Source organism: Geosmithia morbida (assembly GCF_012550715.1).
Source record: "Geosmithia morbida isolate 1262 chromosome Unknown scaffold_7, whole genome shotgun sequence".
NCBI classification, from domain to species: Eukaryota; Fungi; Ascomycota; class Sordariomycetes; order Hypocreales; family Bionectriaceae; genus Geosmithia; species Geosmithia morbida.
In genome coordinates, this window is record NW_023336194.1 from 173,343 (window position 1) to 193,644 (window position 20,302).

A 20,302-nucleotide genomic window follows, 5' to 3' on the forward strand; every position below is an offset into this window, starting at 1 on the left:
CCACCGTACGGCCTTTCCATCCCCCGTCCCCCTCAGCCGATGACCTCGGCATCCTGCACCGACTGGTCATGGGCCTCGTCCTCGGGCTTGACAGCAGCGCCAAGATCATCGTCCTGTCCGTCACCGGGGAGGACCAGCTCCTCGCCTGCCCCCTCCCCGACGAACCTCCTATCGCTGACATGCTCCTTTGACGACGGCCCTTCGGCAGTCCAGACCTTATCCTTGAAGCCGCCCTGCTGACCCTCGTCGTGCACGAAGGCGCATGCTGGGTTGAGGCACGGGTTGAACCTGCACTTCGTCTTGACGTGCGTGAACTTGCAGCCCTCGGTCGTGCAGTCGGGCCCGTTGCGGCACAAGGGCATGCTTGGGTGCCGGAAGGGGCAGCGCGGGTTCTGACAGTTGGGGAAGAACTTGCAGTCCTGCTCGCCCTGGTGGGCCAGCTTAGCCGCCGGCGAAGGGTGGCGGCCTACGCACTTGCGGTTCTTGCAGGCCGCCCCGAAGCTGCACACGTCGGTGATGTCGACGTGCGTTCCCGGCGGCGCCGCCGGCGACTGGTGCGCAAACTTGCATTCGCGGTTCGTGCAGTGCAGGTTGTACTTGCACACCGTCTCGTCGGGGTTCGGCGCCTCGCGCTTGCCACCGGACATGTCGACGTCATCGCCCTCACCCTCGCCGTTGGCGCCGGCCGCGCCACCCTCGTCGTTCTGCCCGTTGTTCTGGCGACCGTGGTTGTTGTGTCTGTGGTGAGGGTTCTGCACCCGGTCGAATAGCGACTTTCCTCCGCGTCGGTTCTGATGCTGTCCGTAGCCGCCGTGACCGTTGCCGTTTCCGTTGCTGTTCATGAGTTGTTGTGACAGCTGCATCATCATCTGGTTCTGTTGCTCCAGGATGGCATAGACATCCATGCCACCTCCGGGGGGGCCGCCCATGGGGCCGGGGACGCCCATCATCATGGGGCCGGGGCCGCCGGGACCTCCCATGTTGGCCAGGCCGTGCTGGATGCTGGCGGCGTTGCGGTTGTTCATGCCGCCGCGGCCGCCGCGCATGGCGCCCCGCGGTCCGGTCGGGAGGCCGCGGTTGTGCGAGTCGATTCGTGAGCGACCCACGCGGTGCAGGGCGCTGTCACCTGTGCGGTCCATGGCCTTGGACATCTGACCCATCATGCGCTTATCTCGGCCTCGCATGTTGTTGTTACCGTTCCGCATTGATCGAGGACCGGTCGGGCTGTGAGACCAGAGTCAGCATTCATGTTTTTTTTTCTTCTTCTTTCTGGAGATCATCAGATGTGGCGAGATACATACGCATTGATTTCAGGAGTCTCAGTTGTTGCCGACATGTCCGTGTCTATTTCGTTCTGGGGAGCGGCGGCATCCGCGACGGCAGACCGGGGACCGCCGTTGAGTTGGGCGTTGAGGACGTGGATCTGCTCAAACAGCCACTGCGCAAATTGCCCGGACGAGGGGTCTTCGGGAGAGAGGTTGAGCAGCTCGGTGGCCAGCTCGTGGGCGATCTGATCCTGCGTCTTTCCGTTGACCAGCATGAGGATGATGTACTCGGCGAGGGCCGAGTCATTCACGTCGCCAACCCATCCAGCCTCGATAAGCTTGCGTTGGATGGCGGTGTTGAGCGCGTCCGCCAGCGGCGTATTGAGGCTGACCTCGACAGACATGGTTGGGCGGTCTGTGTTGCTGCTACTTTGCGGTCGCAGCTATTGGAAGGGGGAGGGGGGGAAGCGAGAAGAGGGTTGGGGAGGAGGCGTTCGGTTGACGCAAAGCAGGGGAGTAGAGTTGTCGCCCCCTTGACGCGTTGAGAGGGTCACTCGTGGGGGTTCTCCGCTCAAGAGAGAGAGGGGGGAAAATGATTTATCGATCGCGTCGGGCTGGTCTCGGACGGTGAACAAGAGAAGAGATTCTTGTCGGATCGTACGCTGCTCGCAGTTGATGGGGGTATCTTGTAGGAAATCAATCAACCGGTAGGCAAAAAAAGCGATTCTTGTCGCGGCTTTGGTATGGGGAAAGCTTTGCCTCTTGCTGACAGAGCGAACAAACAGAGAGAGAAGGCTCGGAAAGATGGGTCACTCTTTGAGTCACGTGATGTAAACGACCGCGATGGGAATGTCAACTGCCTGCTCTGTTTCCACAGATGAGGCTTCGAGTCTAATACCTGGCCAAAAGACTGAAAAGGCCTATAGCTAGCTATCCATAAGTTCCCTCATCCCAAGCCTCCAGACTCACTACAATGTCTACAGTGGCTCAGTTGCGACATTGTCGGACATTGCAACAAAGGCCTCCGAATGAAGCTGCATGTATCCGTACTACTACTACTCGTACATGTAATATGCACTCTGCTGTACCTTGATTGGGTGGCGTCGCGCGTAATTACATCAGAATAATCACGTGATCTTAGCGTTTGTCAGATTTTATCGGCGGAGTAATGTCGGTAAAACGTCCATCTGAGGTTCCGGATCGGAAGGAGATTTTGTCCGGATAATTATCCACTGATGCAATGGAAACTAGGCCCTTTTCTGACCTTCTTGATGTGTATTGTTATATATATATATATATATATATATATATATGAGGGAATTGGTGACTGTACGGGTGTTCCATTTTATCAGAGAAAAAAGATCCGATCGGGCCGGATTAACATCTTCCGGTGAATTAATCAGCCGTTTCATCCGATAGCGTTTCATGTGGCAAATGGCGTGCGAGGATTAGTCATGCTCGTAGTCGTTGTTTCGAAACCACCAAAATCACTTTTCACCCTACAACTACGCGGGACGTCAAGATGAAGGCCATGTGTGCCCCGTGCCGTCCGTTGAATGTGGTTCGTGTACAGAGGAATTGACATCAAAACAGAGTTTTCGAGAGAAAGTGTATTTCTCTCATCTTAGAGAAAGCCAGTGACGTGAATGGAGGAGGGCATGTGAGTCAGAGTGACAAAGAGATGGGTGGGTTTAGAAGGAGACAAGACTGTTCCAAGGGTCTTCTTGCCTAGACTCGTTCTTGGTGCAACCAAAAACCTACATACTATTATACCTATCATACTATTAGTCTATTAGTGTGTTTGGTTTGGCCTTTCAACTCAGGAGAGGATGAGCACTCCAACCCTCCTCCGTACAGACTATTACTACATACATGATACTACTCCGTACATGTTGCATCGTATCAGCAACTCAATCTTATGAGGCAGTCTGAACGGTTGTGAATGGGAGGGTGGGGGTCGGGGCGGTCGCAAACACACGAAGACTCACATTGGACAGAGCACGCGCAACATCAATAACACCAGTTATAGAAAGAGATAATAGAGATAGAGAAGGACAATGTGATCGAAGTGGACTCTTAGCCTCACTTTCTCGTTCCCCTCAATATACTCGCTCGTACATACACGTATCAGAGAACTCTATTCACCCTATAAGGCAGGTGACGAAGAAAAGAGAGGGAGGAGAGGGGAACGGAAGAGAAGAACGGCGAGTAAGCTATTACACCATGTGCTCTGCTGCATATGTGCGTGAGGATTGATCGGAACCAACATGCATCCATTCATGTTGCATGAGACGAAGAAAAAGAAAAAAAAATGGGTGTATGAATCTTTATTCCTACTCGAGGGGGAGGGGAGGGGGTCATGTAATGATTCAATGAATTGTATACATGTAATATCCATAACATCTAGAGAATAGTACGGGCATATATATATGGGCATATATATGGGCATATATATATGGGTATGTGTTATTTTGTAGACCTAAAACTGACAACGTGGAACAAGGTGCGGCAGTCCCTTTCGTTACCCGCTCCTTGTCCACGATGCCACACAATCCTTGACCCTTGCAAGCTCCACCTCCCGCTCCTGCCGTCCATCCACCTTTCCTCCCCTCTCCCCCCCCCCTCCCCCCAAATCCATCGGGCGCGACCATCCATCGGCCGATATCGAGCAAATTCCCGGGTGCGGGTTCGACATGCAAGTGACTTGGTGACTTCTCCTTCTTTGTTTGTATCAAGCTTTCCTCTTTGTTTCTCTTTCTTCCGTATACAAATATAGTCCCATTCCCTCCGTCCCCCTCCCCTCTCTTGTCTCTCTCTCTCTCTCCTTATTCTTGGGGAGATGTGTGTATATGTGTGCGAACATGTAACAATAAAGACCTTTTTTTTCTATTGAATGTGTGTGTATGAACAGTTGGGAGAGAACATCTGAACCTTCTTCCCGATCAGGCGGAAAGAGAGGGGGAAAAAAGGAAAGACAGGGGAAAAAAACATCGCCATGGGTCTCATCGAGGCTGTTACCCCTCACATCTCCTTTTCCTCCGTCACCCTAGTCGTCCTTGGTGCCCTCACTCTTCGGTACATTGTCTTCCGCATCGACGAGCACATACACATCAAGCGCCTGGGCAACTATGCCACCAAAGTCTCGTCATGGGCTCCCTTTGGTAATGATGATACCCCTCCTCCCCTTCACTCGCATACTCACCCACAAAGACTGAAGATCAGACGGAAAGACGAGAAGGATTTTTTATATATATAAAAAACCCCCAATAAAAAAACCCCATGATCTGACCGGTTCACACACTCATAGGCCTCGACTTCACCTACGGAATCGTCATGGCCTCGCGGCGGTACACCCTCCCCGAATATTGGCGTGACCACCTAGTCGCCTCGCCAAGCTACACGTGCGAAGCTCGCACGATGGGCCGCCGCCTCATCTTCACCGCGGACCCGGACAATATCAAGGCGGTGCTGGCCCTGCAGTTCTCCGATTTCGGAAAGGGCCACATCTTCCACGACTCGTGGAAGGACTTCCTGGGCGACAGCATCTTCACCACCGACGGAACCCAGTGGTACACCTCCCGCCAGCTCATCCGGCCCCAGTTCACGAGGGACCGCGTCAGCGACCTCGAGTGCTTCGAGTCCCACGTCGAGACGCTGTTCCGCGCCATCGACAACGGGGGGCCCCTGGACGGACATGATCATCCCGTCCGTCGAGGCGCCGGCAGCGGTAGACCCCTCGACATAAGCGACCTGTTCTTCCGCTATACCCTCGACGTCATCACCGAATTTCTCCTCGGCGGCGACACCGGATCTCTCTCGTACGTGAACCGTATCCTCTCTGCTCTCTCCTCTCTCTTCTTTGCCATTCGGCTCCCTACCAGCGGTCAATCACTCTGCCATCGTATTCTTGAATCTCCCAACAGTACTTCTTCTTCCTTTTAATGACTAACCCAGCGTATGCATGTGCTAGCTCCCCCCGCAACGAATTCGCCGACGCCTTTAACGAAGTCCAGCGCATCCAGAACTACCAGTCCCGCGCGGGCCAGCTGCGGCCCTTGCTGCCCAAGGCGGCCTTCAAGCGCGGCCTGGACGTCATGAACCGCTTCGTCAACTCCTTCATCCAGCGTGCCCTGCGCCTCAGCCCGGACGAGCTGGCGGCCCGCACCGAGGGCGACAAGAAGGGCAGCAGCTTCCTTCACGTGCTGGCCGGTTTCACGCGCGACCCCAAGGTGCTCCGCGACCAGATCGTGTCCGTCCTCCTGGCCGGCCGGGACACGACGGCCTCGACGCTTTCCTGGGCCGTCTACGAGCTCGCCCGCCACCCGGCCGCTGTGGCCAGGCTGCGGCGTGAGGTCCTCGACACCGTGGGCGCCCACGACACCCCGACCTACGCCCACCTCAAGAATATGCCCTACCTCAAGGCCGTCCTCAACGAGACCCTGAGGCTGTACCCGAGCGTGCCCTTCAACGTCCGCCTCTCCATGCGCGACACCACCCTGCCCAGGGGCGGCGGGCCCGACGGCTCGGAGCCGCTCACCGTCCTCAGGGGCACACCCGTCGCCTACTCTCCGCTGCTCATGCAGCGCCGTCCGGACCTGTACCCCCCCGTCTCCGGCACCTTCGCCCACCCGGACGTCTTCAGCCCGGACCGCTGGCTGCACTGGCACCCCAGGCCCCACGACTACATCCCCTTCAATGCCGGCCCGCGCATCTGCGTCGGCCAGCAGTTCGCCCTCACGGAGATGAGCTACGTGCTGTGTCGCCTGCTGCAGCGCTTTGATCGTATTACTAGCCATATGCACGATATCGATGGAGGGGTCCCCTTTCTCAAGGCGGACGTCATCTTGTCGCCTGGTGACGGCGTCAGGGTTGCCTTTTGGGATGCAAAGGGTTGAATCGTATTCTCTTTGCGACGAACCTCCACACGACTCTAGCCATTCTTGTCCCTCCCCTCAGTTTGCGTTGCCCCTCTTTGATCTGCTCTCTTACTACTTTAATGATTCATGCTTATATATGCCCTCTTTACGTATATCTTCTTCTCATCTATTTATAATTATCCTCCTCGCGTATGCTGTCTAGGACAGGTTGGACAATTCCCTCATGATCCTGTACATTATTCATCGCCATCATGCAGATAGTCCGTTATATGCTAGCCAGCTCTGTCAAGTAACAGAGATGGGACTGCCGAATACCGTCACCGATCAAAGCTATCCTTGACGGCCTTCCCAAACCTGCTGATCGCTTCGCTCATGTTCTCGCCGGTGGCCGATGCAAACGTGGCCCGGAAATACAGTCCGGATAGGGGCTTATCACGCTCCGTTTGGAACCAGGAGCCCCGCGCCACCAGGACGCCGTTGTTGACGCACGAATCGAAAATCTCCTCTTCAATGTCCTCGAGTTTGCGGCTGTTGACCTCGGGGTGCTGAGTGTGGTCCACCTTGAGCCACATCTGCCGTCGTTGACTGTCAGTCCGTGCAATAAATCATCCATGTGCTTGGAGAAATCGGCACGAGGAGAGAAGGGGAGAGAGAAAGGGGAGAGCATACAAACATGCCAGCCACCGGAGGCACCCAGCTCACAAGATCACGCGGGAGATGCTCCTCGCACGCCGCCAGCAGCATGTCCCTCTTACCCGTATACTCGAGTCTCAGATTCATGAGCCACCGGAGGTACCCCTCGTGACCCCACGTCTCATCCAGGAGCTTATGCAGTATGACCTGCGAGAAGCCGCTGGGACCTTGGCTGGCGACCTCTGCATGGCGCTGGTACCTCTCGAGGATCTCGTCCGAGGCCGTTATCCACCCTAGTCGGGATCCGGGGACGAGGACCTTGGAGAGCGAGTCCATGCGCATGACGCGGCCGTCGACGTCTATGCTCACGAAGGAGGGGATGAGCGAGTCTAGAAACTCGTCGACCGTGGCCGGCGGCGGGACGGGTTCTGCCTCCTCGCCTTCTCTGTAGGGCTGCATCTGCAGAAAGTAGTAGGGCTCGTCTTCGATGATGTACATATCGTGCTTCTGGGCGACCTTGTAGAGAGCCTCTCTGCGCTCTGAACCCTGCGTGGTCCCTGTGGGGTTCTGCCCCGATGGCACCGTGTATAGGAGGTGAGGCTTGCGTGCGCCGCCGCGGGCGTCGGGGTCCCACTCGGTCAGCAGCTTGTCCATGGCCTCGGGTATCAGGCCTTGCTCGTCCACGGGGGCACCGACGGGTTTCACGCCGAGGGGAAAGATGGTCTCGAGGGCCGTGGAGAAACTGAATTCCTCCGTGAGGACCGAGTCACCCCTGTCCTTGTCGCAGAACATACGCAGCGCTTGCTCTAGTGCCGACGTGCTGCTGACTGTCTGGCACACGCCCCAGTCCGCATAGGGCGGACGGCACACCAGCTCTGTATGCTCCGTCAGGAAGCGCATCATCTGCGCGGAACCTGTTGCCTGTCCATAGTTGAGGGCGATGGACAGGTCATAGACGGCGTCGTCGGTGTCGCGCACGTCGTACTTGCCAATCGTGACCGTCTGGCCGGACTCGAGCGTGTCGGTCTCGCTGAAGTTGGGGACGACCGGAACCTTCATGCTAATCTCGGCAAAGGGGAACACTCTGCCCGAGGGGAGACCGCCGCCGAGGGAGATGAGGCCGGGTTTCTTCAAGTGTTTGGCTGCTTGTTTCAAGGTGCATGGCTTGCGCGACCTGCTCTCTCTACTGAGGTGGTCTAGAGGGAAGGGGCCATGAGTAAGTCCAGCTGCGGTGTGAGACTGGGCGAGGGGGGATCCCACCTGTCCATCGCTTTGCCTTGGGCATACCCTCTGTCTGTAGGAAAGGCTTATCAGCTACCGATGGAAGCAGACTAGCGCTGCGGCGGAGGACCTACGGAGCCCTTGAACATGTTACTGTGAGATGGAGCTGCCACCCCAGCCTCCAGTCTGCCTGCTTTGGCGCGCCTAGCCATGATCTCGTCGATGGCGTTCGACCTCTCATGACCATGATGGTGAGCGGGCTGGGCGACGGCGGCTGCCTCTGCGCCGGAGAGACTAGGCGGTTTGGTATGCAGACATGCTCGACGGCTCGTAGCTATGTGCAGGAGACGAGGCGTCCGGCCTGCGACGGAGAACATGGTGAGCTGTGTTTCGTGGTCAGGTACGCTGCCACTTATGTGGAGATGTGAGCACGCAGCAGCCCTGGGGATCCGCTGGGACGGATGAAGATGATCGATGGAGGGACGGATCGGAGAACAGTATCAATAGAAGTGAAAATGCTACGAGTATTTGGGAACGAGAAGAGGAAGATGGTGGATGGATTGAATGGAAGGTACGTGTATGGGTATGGAGGAGTATACGAGTAAGTTGGAGGACCCCCAGCAGTGACAATGGCAGGCGACGAGGCATGAATTGCGGGGGATTGCTTGAGTGCCCGGCCGTTATCGGGGCATTGGCCGCGTCTAGCCGACTACTGCATCCACGTCGTGACAGATTGTGTACGAGTATATGTAAGGCGACAAAAGACAAGTCATACAAGGCCGTCCACGCTTGGACATCTTATCTTTTCAGTATCTAGTAGCCTGGTGAGCAGTAGTAAATGCTATACTGATAGCATTCAATGCTGATAATGTAGAACATTGTCGAGCTCTCTGTTTGCTGCAGTCATCTCGTCGTAATATCGCGTACAAGCATCGACATCTGCACGTGCAATGGGAACTCTGCTCAATGAAATATACGTTGAATGTCATGGCTGGGCAAGTGCATTTCTGATAGATCCTGTTACATATACATACACAAATGAACTCATAGTACCAAGGTCACTTCATCCAAGAAAAGCCAAAACACACACATGTGCTATCACTCATTCCTCGCCTTCACCGGCGAACGGCAAAAGGACCAGCCATATAGCCTCCGACGCCAGCTCAAGAGTAGCATCCCCAGACTGGACCTCCAAGGGCGCAATGCGCTCCGCAAGACCTGTCAGTTGCCTCGCAGCAGATGAGCGGTCCCCGTATGCGCGCGCCGAACTCATCAGGTCCGACACCGTGATGTCCAGCCACTGTGCCAGCTCATTCGAGTCGAACAGCTGGGCGCGCAGACCGCGAGAATGCAGCCACTCCCTGTTGGCGACGGCGGCGTAAGCGGCGGCCCTCTGGGCCGGTGTCTGGGGCTTCTCGACAATAGCATTCACGGCGGAGCCGGGCAGACCGACGACGGCGCGGACGACGCCTGGGACCGACACGATAGGGATGCTGACGACGCCGCCAATGATGCCCACGACGTTGCCCTTCTTGGCGTCGGGGCCGATGTTCTTGCCCCAGTTCTTGGCGTGGGAGACGACATGCTTGCCGACGTTCTTGGGGTGCTCGATGAACCGACGGGCCATATCGCCGGCGTGACTGATGGCGCGGTCTCCCACCTTGGCCGCGAGGAAGGCCGACACCGTCTCCAGGAAGGAGAGCAACGTGCCCTCTGGGATCCCGTGGCCCAGGATAGACGGGGGAAAGGCAGGGACAGAGGGTGAGTCGGGGGCCGGCCTGACCTGCGGGATGGCCACGGGCCGCTGGCTGGATACACCGCCACCCGGGGAGGTGGCCGTGTAAGATGGCAGGTCTGATTCCGAGGGGAAGTTGAAGGGCGAGGACACGCTGGGAGCGGCTCCGCCGCGGTCCGCAGCGTCGTACGTCGGAGCTGAGTCGCCGTGCTGGGCGGCCGACGACGGATCGGCGGCACCCTGGGTGGCCTCCTGGGCCTTGGCCATGCCATCATAGGCGATGTATCGTCGTAGTCAGCCATTGGGATAGATGGAGAGAAGTCAAGATGACGACGTCACAAGGTTGATGGTAGTAGACTGTGAGATGATTGAAGAAGATGACGTGAAATATCAGTTTGGCTTGGTTATTGCTATGGCTCGTCGAGATAGACGATTCTCCTCTCGGGGGAACTATGCCCTTTTATATATCGGAGGAGCATCGTGCCCATGTCTTGTATATGTGTGTATATGGTATGTGTGTGTGTGTGTTTGTGTGTGTGTGTGTGCGGACCGGCAAAGTCGATGGAAGAGTGAACAGAGCAAAGCGCTAGGAGCGCAGTGGACAACAACGTGAGAACCTTGGAGGGAATTGATTGGCAATGTGTTTGCCAGTTGGTGGACATGCGAAGAGTTGGAGAGTCAGCAGAGGGACTTTCATGGGAACTTGTCAGGCGTTCCGCAGGTAAATCGAATGGATTGCCTATCCAGTCAATGCCTTCCCGCTACGTAATCTGCCTCGTCTGCCAAGCGCCACAACTCGGCGTCTGCGTGCCAGTAACGGAGCTACAGCAGAGCTTGGCTATACTCTGACATTTCTCGTAGTTGCCGTATCTCTGTGCCCAATTATAGGTCAGTCTCGCGGGGAGATACATCTGAGAGCCGTCAGGGCTCAAATGCTGATTCTGATTGTCAATGCCGAGTCTGATGCTGGTGCTGGAGATTCAATCTGCTGAATGAGGACGTCACCACAACGGAGGTCCCGTCGCTATGGATTACGTAAGCCTTTAGCGTCCCAGCACTGTTGTGGCCCTGTGTGCGAATCTTCAGCGGTCTTTTGGTGGTTGATTTCTAGTGGTCTTGGTGTGTGGAATCTAGCGGTCTTATTAGTGGCTGATTTCTACCTTTTCTTATAGAGGGAGTTGTTTCGACGCGGTCTAATGTCGAAAAAATCGTAGAAGAGATGCGTTTTACTTGTGTGTATCTCTCTCCCTCAATTGGATCACCTGATTGTTGTTGATGTGACGAAAAAGAAGAGCGTTAGATACTGATTACTGGCCTTGCTCGAACTGCTGCTACCTCGAGACTTATGTAATTTGCACACCCCATTGGGCAGTGTGAAGGGAAAACAGGGTGCGCCTATGAGGCAGACGCCCGAAGTATGTCTATTTATGATTTATGCACCGGGTTGTCCATCCATATGCACATATAGTCGTCACCTCGTAATATTAATACTTGAAGTATTGATACATACATGTAATAACACTCACTCGCCTGTAATCTGTACAATCACCACAAACCACTAGAACCCCCCCCCCCCCCCCCGCCAGTCCCTCTCCCTTCAAGCATCCCAACATCCTCATGGCACTCGACCAGGTGACGACAACAGGCCCTGCATAAGAAATGACAGAGCCAGCGCCTACCTGACCACGATCCTTGAAGCGCCGAGAGCCACCCCGTTCGCGTAATGTACTGGCCGATAGCAACTCCGCGCATCTATGCTACGAGCAGCAGCCAGAGCCCCAGCATCAGGCTTACCGAGTCCGACGATGGCATCCAGCATCAGCCTCAACCTCAGCACCAGCCTCAGCCTCCGGATCCCACAGGGCCCTGCATCGGCCTTGGACTCGGTCCCGAAGTCGCCACGTCCCCTCCCAAGGGAGCTCTCCATCCCCGCGTAGCCGTTGCCGGTGGCCCTGGCGTTGGCGACGATGATCGGCTCAACCCCCCTCAGGTCCCTACGACTCCCGTAACGCCCCTTACACCTGCTCTCCAATCCGTCGATGACGGTGAAGAGGCCGGCCGATTCCCCTCCCAGACTTCCAGGGTCGTCACCAGCAGGGTCCCCGTCAAGGATCCCGTCTTGGCCCTCCGTGTGTCCAGGTCTGGCCACATCTTTGCCGTCATCACCACCACATCCATTACCGTCTGGCAGACAAAGGTAAGACCCCCTCACATCACAGTGCGGCTCAGAGAGGGATGGCATCTGACTGACGAGTGCGCCGCAGCCGACCGTAGTCCTCGCCGTCGTCGTACGTTCCCAATCCTCCCTCCACCTGTACGGCGAAAATGTCGACCTCTTCCTCCGCCCGGACTCGGCCATCCTCGTCGTCCACACGAGCCACGGCTTCCTCATCACCTACTCGATAGCCACAGACGGCGAGTCCCGCGTCTACAGGCCCAACTTCACAAACTACCACAACGTCCAGCGCCGGAGACAGTGCCTCGTGCCCGGCCAGCAGGGCCTGGCGCCCGACGATTTCCTCTGGGGCCCGGGGGAAGGTTCGGGCATCCGGGACATCAGCGTACGCTTCCGCATGGTCATCAAGGTCGACGCCGGTATTGAGTGTGCCCTCGCCCTCGACGACGAGCTGATTGTCGCCACGACGAAGCCCGCCGCCGTCCAGTGCATCCGCTGGAGCCCCGACAGCAGCGGGAGCCAGACCAGGACCGAGATCATCAGCCGCACGGGCTGGGTCGAGAAGAAGGCAACCATTCTCGAGATGACCCATGACCGCCCCATGAACCTGCACACCTGGATCACCAGCGACGGACGCGCATACGCCGTCCAGAGGTGCCGCCCCCCGCAGGACCCGGACAAGGTCACCGAGGCCGACGCCAAGCGGCTCTTCAAGGGTCACTGCTTCCACGTGCCCAAGGATGCCTCGTCAAATGCCTCTCGAGCCATCATCAATGCGAGATTCTCCCTCATCGCCGTCGGCTGCTGCGACGGCAGCGTCCAGGTCTACACGGTCAGGGACTACGAGGGCCACGTCCCGTTTTCCCACACGCACCACATCCCCACGTCGGCCTCTTCCTCGGGCTCATTCACGACGCTGAGCTACTCCCCTGACGGATATAGCCTATTCGCCGGATTCGAAAAGGGCTGGTCCACGTGGTCCATGTTTGGGAAGCTCGGCACTAACAGCTTCTCGGCGGAGGAGAGGCTGTCGACCAACAACGGCGAGGAGTGGCTACGCGGCATCCGGGGCGCGTCATGGATAGGGAGCGGCTCCGAGATTCTCATGATTGGCCCGAAGCACGAGGCCATCTGGTCTCTCGAGATGGCCAAGAGCGCCGTGGCGGGGTGCTACAATGAGGCCAACGTGCTGCGCACCGTCCTCCAGACCCCTACGAGTGTCATGGTCTACCGGGGCTACGACCTGCCCGACCTGACCAGCATCTCGGCCGAGCCCTTCCTGTGGCATACGACCAAGATCCCCGCCACATACCTCCTGCGGCAGTGGCCTATCAAGCAGACGGTCATATCCCCCGACGGACGGTACGTCGCCGTCGCAGGACGCCGCGGGCTAGCACACTACAGCGTCAACAGCGGGCGTTGGAAGACATTTGCCAACGACGGCATGGAGGACGAGTTCCAGGTCCGGGGCGGCATGTGCTGGTACCAGCACATCCTCGTGGCGGCCGTGGAGAGCAATCGGACCTACGAGGTGCGCCTCTTCTCACGCGAGTCGGCCCTAGACGCCTCCCAGGTACTCCACCGGGAACGCATCTCTGCCCCCGTGGTTCTCATCACCATCTCGGGCGAGGACTCCCTCCTGGTCTACACCTACGAGAACCTGCTGTACCACTACATCTTCACACCCTACCACGGGACGATGCGCCTAGTCCAGGTGGGCCAGATTGCCTTCCACGGCATCGTCCGATCCCCCGCGCGCGTGCGCGCCCTCAGCTGGGTCCTCCCCGAGAGTCAGCTCGTCGACGGCGACCCGTCGCAGGACGTGGCCGTCGCGTCGGTCATCTTCCTTGTCGACGGGAAGCTCGTACTCCTGCGGCCCTCGCTCAACGAGCAGGGCCAGCTGAAGTATGACATGCGCGTCATCGCGCAGAACGTCGAGTACTACGCCAGCATGCGGGACCAGCCCCTCCTCAACATCGGCCAGCAGGGTGGCGTGGTGGACAGGAAGAGCGGCTCATCTTCCTCGTCCCTCCCCTCGCGCGCGGGAGCTCTGCGGGAATCGCTGTGGGTCTTCGACGGCATGGAGCTCAAGGCTTGGACCCGCCTCGACGATGTGCTCGACGCCGTGTCCGGGGAGCAGCAGGCCAAAGAATTGCCACCTGCCGTGTCGGTGCCCGTCGACTTCTACCCGCTGTCCATCCTGCTGACAAAGGGGGTTGTGCTGGGTGTTGAGTCGGATCTTGTGCAGCGGCGGGATGTGACGTTTTCCTTCTTCCACTTCGCTATCAGGGTGAGCAGTATTCTCTCCTCTTCATCCGTCCACAACCAAATCAGACCGAATAAAACAAAAGATGGAATACAAACAAAACCAAACCCAAAAAAAAAAAAGAGGGGGGGAGAAGAATTTCGAGACTAACAATAATCCTAGACTCATCTCGTACTGCCCGACATACTGCGATTCTACCTGCAACAAAAGCGAATCGAGGAGGCAACCAAGCTGTCGCAGGAGTACAAAGACCTCGAGTACCTGCCCCACGCGCTGGAGATGCTCCTGCACACGGTCCTGGACGAGGAGGCCGATACGTCCCCACCGCCAGAAGAAGCCGTCCTGCCCAGGGTACTATCTCTCCTGTCGACCTTCAAGGAGTATCTGGACGTGGTGCTCCAGTGCACGCGCAAGACGGAGGCCCGGCAGTGGAAGACACTGTTCGCGTATCTGCCCCCAGCGCAGGAGCTGTTCGAAGAGTCCCTGCAGCGGGGGTCCCTCAAGACGGCGGGCGGGTACCTCATCGTGCTGCAAACGCTGGACGAGCTGGACGCCACGGCCGAGCAGCCGGTGCGCCTCTTGACCCGGGCCATGAACGAAGGAGACTGGGATCTGTGCAAGGAGCTGGCACGGTTCCTGGTCGCTATGGACAACACGGGAGAGGTTCTCCGCGAGGTCATGGACATGGCTAACGCGTCCTTCAAGGCAGCCAACAAGGATGGGCGGCTGGATCACGACAGTACGATCAGCAGGCTGGAGATTCCGTCGGCTAGGATGGCGCGCTGGACCAGGCACAACGGTGGTGGAGGCAGCGGCGCCGGTAGTACCACGGGAACGAGCGATGAGGAGACGGATAGACGGTCTGCCAGTGACGGCGTCAGTCTGAGCTCGTCGACTAACACGCTGGGGTGAGGATTGGGATGTCGGCGACAGAGGCGGAGGCAGAGGATATATATAATACATGTCGATGCGCAGCATCAACACTGCTCTCGGAGCAGACTTATCAAGAATAACTATTCCCCCCCAAAAGCTTCAAGGTTCCTCAGAAAGAATACTGTATTTATGTATACTCTTAAGAAGAAGTACAGCACTTGCGTATGCGTCGGTCGAGACGGGACAGAGAGGTGATTGACGTTAGGCGAGAGGGAAGGAATGAGAGCAAGGTAAATAAAATAAAACAAAAAAAATGCTGACTCAGGGTCTATCTCAGATAGCGCGCTACGCCGCAGACAGGCAGTGGGGAACGCTTTGAGCTGAGGGAGGGGAACCAAGGGAAACCTCCCCCACCAACTTTGACGACGTTGCTGCATCCCCCCATATTATCCTCTGCAATACACCCGGGCTAGCCAGGCAGGTTCCATCTTCGTCAAGTTGATTTGCGAAAACCCTTCCGGAAAAGCACAAAATTTCTATTTCGAATAACGACGACAACGACGACGACGACGACGACGACGCGTGGCTAGACTCCAGCCTCTCATTTTCTTCCTTCGCCCTCTGGACACACACAACCTCTGCTTCGGAAGAAGAAGGGGTGAACAGGAAAAAGGGCTCTTCTCCTTTCTTTTTATTAAGAAAAAAGAGCACGCTCCTCCTGACAACTATCAACGACTGGTTACTGGACAGTTAGTCAGAGAGACAAGGAAGAAGAAAAAAAGGGAGGGAAAAAAAAGGGAAAGAAAGAGGAGAAGAGAGTAGCACGGTTGACTTGACCAACATGGAGGACTATGTTAGCGATTCCGATAGCGACTACACCAGCTATTGGCGAGACTGGGTGAGTTTCTTCTATCTGGTCTGGGATGGGAAGGAAAGGAAGGGGAATGGATGAGGACGCTGACATTGTGATGAAACTGTCTAGTTCATCTCGTCTCGTGGAAACGAATACTACTGCGAGATTGACGAGGATTACCTGACGGACAGGTTCAACCTGACGGGGCTCAACACCGAGGTTCAATACTACCAGTATGCGCTCGATCTAGTGACGGACGTGTTCGACCTCGACTGTGATGACGACATGCGCGAGACGATTGAGAAGTCTGCCCGTCACTTGTATGGGCTTGTTCATGCTCGGTACATTGTCACGACACGAGGCCTGGCCAAGATGGTATGTTTTTTTTCTTCCCTGGGCCTCGCACGCTCCCCCGATCTCTCTACCCGTCTCTCGTCTTGCAGTCGTTGCAGGACAGGACGAAGAGGAAGGAGAAGGAGAGAAAGGTGCCAGGGCAAGAAAGAAAGAAGCTGACGAAGGATGGAAAACAGCTCGACAAGTACAAAAAGGCCGACTTTGGCAAGTGCCCACGCGTCATGTGCCACTCCCACCCGCTGCTCCCCATGGGCCTCTCCGACATCCCCAACATCAAACCCGTCAAGCTGTACTGCGCGCGCTGCGAGGACATTTACAACCCGAAATCGTCGCGCCACGCCGCCATCGACGGCGCCTACTTTGGCACCTCGTTCCACAACATCCTCTTCCAGGTCTACCCCACCCTGATGCCCGCCCGCTCCGCCGAGCGCTACGTCCCCCGGGTCTACGGCTTCAAGGTGCACGCGGCGGCCTCGCTGGTCCGCTGGCAGGGATCCAAGCGGGAGAGCATGCGTCGCCGTCTCAGGCGTCTCGAGATCGAGACGGGATTTCGCGACCATCCCGAGGAAGAGGAGGACTTGGACGACGACGACGAAGATGACGAGGCGACCGGCGTCACTGCTGCTGCTACCGCTATCGCCAGTCAGGATGCTAATATCCCGAGTGATGCTGTCGCCATCGTTGCCGACCAGGATGCTGCAGACTTTCAGCCCATTGATAGCAGACTCTTGCACGGACGGGCTGCCGAGTAAGACGGCGCATTTTCCATCCAATCAAACAAAAGAAGAGAATAAAAAAGGTGATTGAGAGACAAGATACCCTCAAAGAATACTGGGAAGACAAGAAGACAAGAAGAATCAGACATGGAGGGAAACAATGACGGGAGTTTTTTTTTCTTTTTTTCGTGTCTTCTATTTATCTATTCATGCGGGTTTCTGAATTTATACGACTCGGGCGATTTACGGGCATTAGAGAGGAATTTTTCCTTAACATGTTTTGGTTGTGTATGTCTTTTCTTGTTTTGTTTTTCAATATAGTTTCAGTACAGCCGTTTTTTCCCTTCTCTTTATAACTCGTTGATTACATCTCCGGTCGTGCTGATCTATTCTTCTAGTTCATTTTTTTTTTCACTTCAATGACAAGTCGAGAGAGGAGAGAGAGGTAAGTAAAGAATGGTCGTTCATGGCGAGTATAGATAGTAGTTTGCGTTACAGAATCAAATCAAAACAATGCGCTATGTGTATGAATTCCCAAGCCTTCCCCTCCCCTCTTACTCGCTGCGTATCCCGGTTTATGGTATTGTACAGAACGATATTGTACATCCAGTGATGAGTGGAAAAAGATGAGGGAGAAATAAATAAAAAAGAAATGCAGAACACGTCGAGAAATAGTATTAGAAGAAGAAGAAAAGGACGTGGTGACATCAGAAGGGAAAAGGAAATGCAAAGAGAGCAGAAAAAAAAAGTCTGAAAAGGGAGAGAGAGGGGGAGGGGGGAGAAAGAAGATGAAGATAAAGAAAAAAAGGAAGAAAAATGTACCTCCTCTTATATATCATCAGATCCTGTTGTTCCTCATGCGTCCCATCTCGATATCATGGAACCCCCCAGCTTCATTCCCGTAGTCGTCGTTTCTGCCGGCATACCCGTTGGAGTACGACATCGACGACTGATGCTGGTGATCGGACACGTAGGCCGCGGGACGGTGATCGGCGGCGGCGCCGGGGCCGTTCTCGACGGCATCGCCGGTGAAGGGCCTCTTGTGCGCATTTCCGAGGGCGGAAGACGGGGACGGGTGGTCGGCGTCCTCGCCCACGTATCCCAGGTGGCCGACGCCGGCCCAGAAGGCCCTGTCGCTGCTGCGGGGGCCCCAGGCCCAGCCGGCGCCCTGGTGGATGGGGAGGTGGTAGTAGCGGAAGCTGAAGTAGGCGGGGACCAGGCCGATGAGGTAGCCGCAGATGATGTCGAAGCCGTGGTGGCGGAAGTCGTACCAGCGCGAGGCGGCGATCCAGAGCGAGGCGCAGATGGGGATGAAGACCAGGGCGAAGAGGTAGAGGGGCGGGGAGGCGGCCTGGCGGCGGAGGGCGCGCAGCTGGGCGTTGTGGCTGGCCTCGATGAAGTCGGCGTCCGGGCCGGCGGCGGCGGCGCCGCCGGTAGGGAGGCTGCTCCGCGAGGGGAAAGCTTCGTGGGCCGCGGCGTCGGCCGACGCGCCGGTGGGCACGACAAAGGGCAGGGTGACGGAGAACTTGCTGGCGAGGAAGAGGGCGAGGTAGATGAGCCCGGAGGCGGCGCCGGCCGAGTGGCCGGAGGGGTAGCTCCGGAAGCCGTCGTCGAGGACGGACGAGTCGGTCTGCTGGCACACGCCGGACGAGTAGAGTCGGTTGCTGGCGTCGCCGACGTCGACGCCGCCGACGACGAAGCGCGCGGCGTTGTCCAGGTCCGGCTTGCACCGGTCCAGCAGGTCCGGGCGCGGCTTGCCAAACATGTTCTTGAGGCCCTGGACGAGCAGGGTGGCGGTCACGAGGGACATGGCCAGCCCCAGCCAGCCGGCGTGAAGCTCCCACAGCTTGCGCCTCCACACCAGGGAGGCCGGGGTGTCTCGGGGGACCGTGGCGCCCGGCACGAAGACGATGGTCACCACGGCGATCAGCCCGGCCGGCACGAGCAGGATGAGGACGACTAGCAGCCACATGGGTACTGCTTCATCTTCTGTCTTTGGGAATCTGTTTTTTTCTTTTGACGGAAGAAAAAACCAACCGTCATTCAATGGTCAGCATTATATTGCATTGATATGACAAAGAGAGATAGATGCAGGGGGGGAAGAGAGAGAGGGAGACGCAACGAGATGTTGGGATCATTTAGAGCAAATGGTCGCTTGTTGGGCTCGATTTTGGAGCATGCACCGGCCAGGACAGCACCTATAGCCAGGACAAGCCAGTCCAAAACATATGACAGGACGAGCTTGGCCGTGACATTCTTCTTGCCCGGTGGGGGCTTGATATAATGATTCTGGGACATCTTGCGATAATGACGTTGCATAAGAGCGACCGTCTATATCACCCCAGGTCCTGCCGTGTTTGAATCGGTCGGGGTTTATTTTCTTCGAAGTCGATATGTTGTGAGATGATTTAAAGAATAGATCAAAGGGAGGGGAGGGAGAGGGAGAGGGAGAGAATAGCAGAAGAAGAGATGGATGAATGAAGGAGAGAATAAAGTCGAGAAGAAGGGCGGGTAAGACGTAATGTAGCGTTGTGTCACCGGTGTGGGTGGGTGGGACTTGCTTTTTCCGTCCTTCTGCGCGATCGATCCTCCTGGCCACTTTTATTCTTGTCAGCCCTCCTCCGCACTGCTGGACGAAAGGGAGGGTAAGCTCGTGAAATTTGGAGAGAAGAGAATGGGGGGGATGAGAAGGGAGGGATAGGGGGGCAGGAGGGGGGAGAGAGAAGAGGTAGAGAGAGATGAGTATGTTACAGGATCAAGAAACGGGGATGCGAGACAGCAACAGCAGCATGAAAGAGAGTTGAGAGAGAGAGAGAGAGGAAAGAAGAGAAGAGAAGAGAGAGAAGGGCTTGCGTAATCTATTGTTGTTCCTGTCTGGGCCGCCGTGGTTACCGCCACGGTGTACTCGTACAGGTACGAGTAGGGATGATGTGCTATAGCTTATTACCAGGTAAAAGTTATTAATAAACAGCCTCGGAGCACACATGGATTTCATGTCCCGACTCGGCTTTACGTGTACCTTCTTTTCATCTTTCTCAGTCTCGAGTCTCTCTCTCTCTCTCTCTCTCTCTCTCTCTCTCTCTTGTGGTCTGCACCTCAAACAAGATGGAGAGAGGAGAGAGAAGGGCGCTTACCGGTCAGCTAGTACCATTACCTGGTAACGATAACTACCAGTACCATCCAGCTACTTAAGCGTGTGGCTCATGACTTCACAGCCCCCCTCAGAGAGACCCTCCCTCAAAAACTGGGGCAGAATAAAGAAGAAGGAGCACTTTTTTTTTTTTTTGAGACAAGGGAGACTTGGTGGTGGGGGGAGGAGAGGAAGGGGAAGGG

General features: G+C 56.5%; 7 protein-coding genes across 7 annotated transcripts; 3 read left to right on the top strand and 4 right to left on the bottom strand.

Annotated features, from left to right (window-relative positions):
- Window positions 1-32: 32 nt before the first annotated feature.
- GMORB2_6909 (uncharacterized protein) lies at window positions 33-1,669 on the bottom strand (the record flags this gene model as incomplete). The annotated part of the gene is made up of 2 exons (XM_035468874.1): window positions 33-1,224; window positions 1,302-1,669. 2 exons carry the CDS (start codon window positions 1,667-1,669, stop codon window positions 33-35), a joined length of 1,560 nt encoding a protein of 519 aa, XP_035321254.1.
- Window positions 1,670-4,260: 2,591 nt separating this feature from the next.
- On the top strand, window positions 4,261-6,160 carry GMORB2_6910 (Cytochrome P450; the record flags this gene model as incomplete). Its single annotated transcript, XM_035468875.1, has 3 exons — window positions 4,261-4,426; window positions 4,573-5,083; window positions 5,236-6,160. The coding sequence occupies 3 exons, from the start codon at window positions 4,261-4,263 to the stop codon at window positions 6,158-6,160; spliced, it is 1,602 nt and encodes a 533-aa protein (XP_035321255.1).
- A 299-nt stretch (window positions 6,161-6,459) lies between these two features.
- On the bottom strand, window positions 6,460-8,373 carry GMORB2_6911 (aromatic amino acid aminotransferase I / 2-aminoadipate transaminase; the record flags this gene model as incomplete). The annotated part of the gene is made up of 4 exons (XM_035468876.1): window positions 6,460-6,714; window positions 6,812-7,971; window positions 8,036-8,069; window positions 8,131-8,373. The coding sequence occupies 4 exons, from the start codon at window positions 8,371-8,373 to the stop codon at window positions 6,460-6,462; spliced, it is 1,692 nt and encodes a 563-aa protein (XP_035321256.1).
- A 725-nt stretch (window positions 8,374-9,098) lies between these two features.
- Window positions 9,099-9,998, bottom strand: GMORB2_6912 (uncharacterized protein; the record flags this gene model as incomplete). Its single annotated transcript, XM_035468877.1, has 1 exon — window positions 9,099-9,998. One exon carries the CDS (start codon window positions 9,996-9,998, stop codon window positions 9,099-9,101), a length of 900 nt encoding a protein of 299 aa, XP_035321257.1.
- A 1,456-nt stretch (window positions 9,999-11,454) lies between these two features.
- Window positions 11,455-15,085, top strand: GMORB2_6913 (RAB6A-GEF complex partner protein 1; the record flags this gene model as incomplete). The annotated part of the gene is made up of 3 exons (XM_035468878.1): window positions 11,455-11,928; window positions 11,996-14,197; window positions 14,336-15,085. 3 exons carry the CDS (start codon window positions 11,455-11,457, stop codon window positions 15,083-15,085), a joined length of 3,426 nt encoding a protein of 1,141 aa, XP_035321258.1.
- Window positions 15,086-15,887: 802 nt separating this feature from the next.
- Window positions 15,888-17,005, top strand: GMORB2_6914 (casein kinase II subunit beta; the record flags this gene model as incomplete). Its single annotated transcript, XM_035468879.1, has 3 exons — window positions 15,888-15,944; window positions 16,029-16,274; window positions 16,430-17,005. 3 exons carry the CDS (start codon window positions 15,888-15,890, stop codon window positions 17,003-17,005), a joined length of 879 nt encoding a protein of 292 aa, XP_035321259.1.
- An 802-nt stretch (window positions 17,006-17,807) lies between these two features.
- Window positions 17,808-19,267, bottom strand: GMORB2_6915 (PAP2 superfamily; the record flags this gene model as incomplete). Its single annotated transcript, XM_035468880.1, has 2 exons — window positions 17,808-18,958; window positions 19,087-19,267. 2 exons carry the CDS (start codon window positions 19,265-19,267, stop codon window positions 17,808-17,810), a joined length of 1,332 nt encoding a protein of 443 aa, XP_035321260.1.
- Window positions 19,268-20,302: the final 1,035 nt, after the last annotated feature.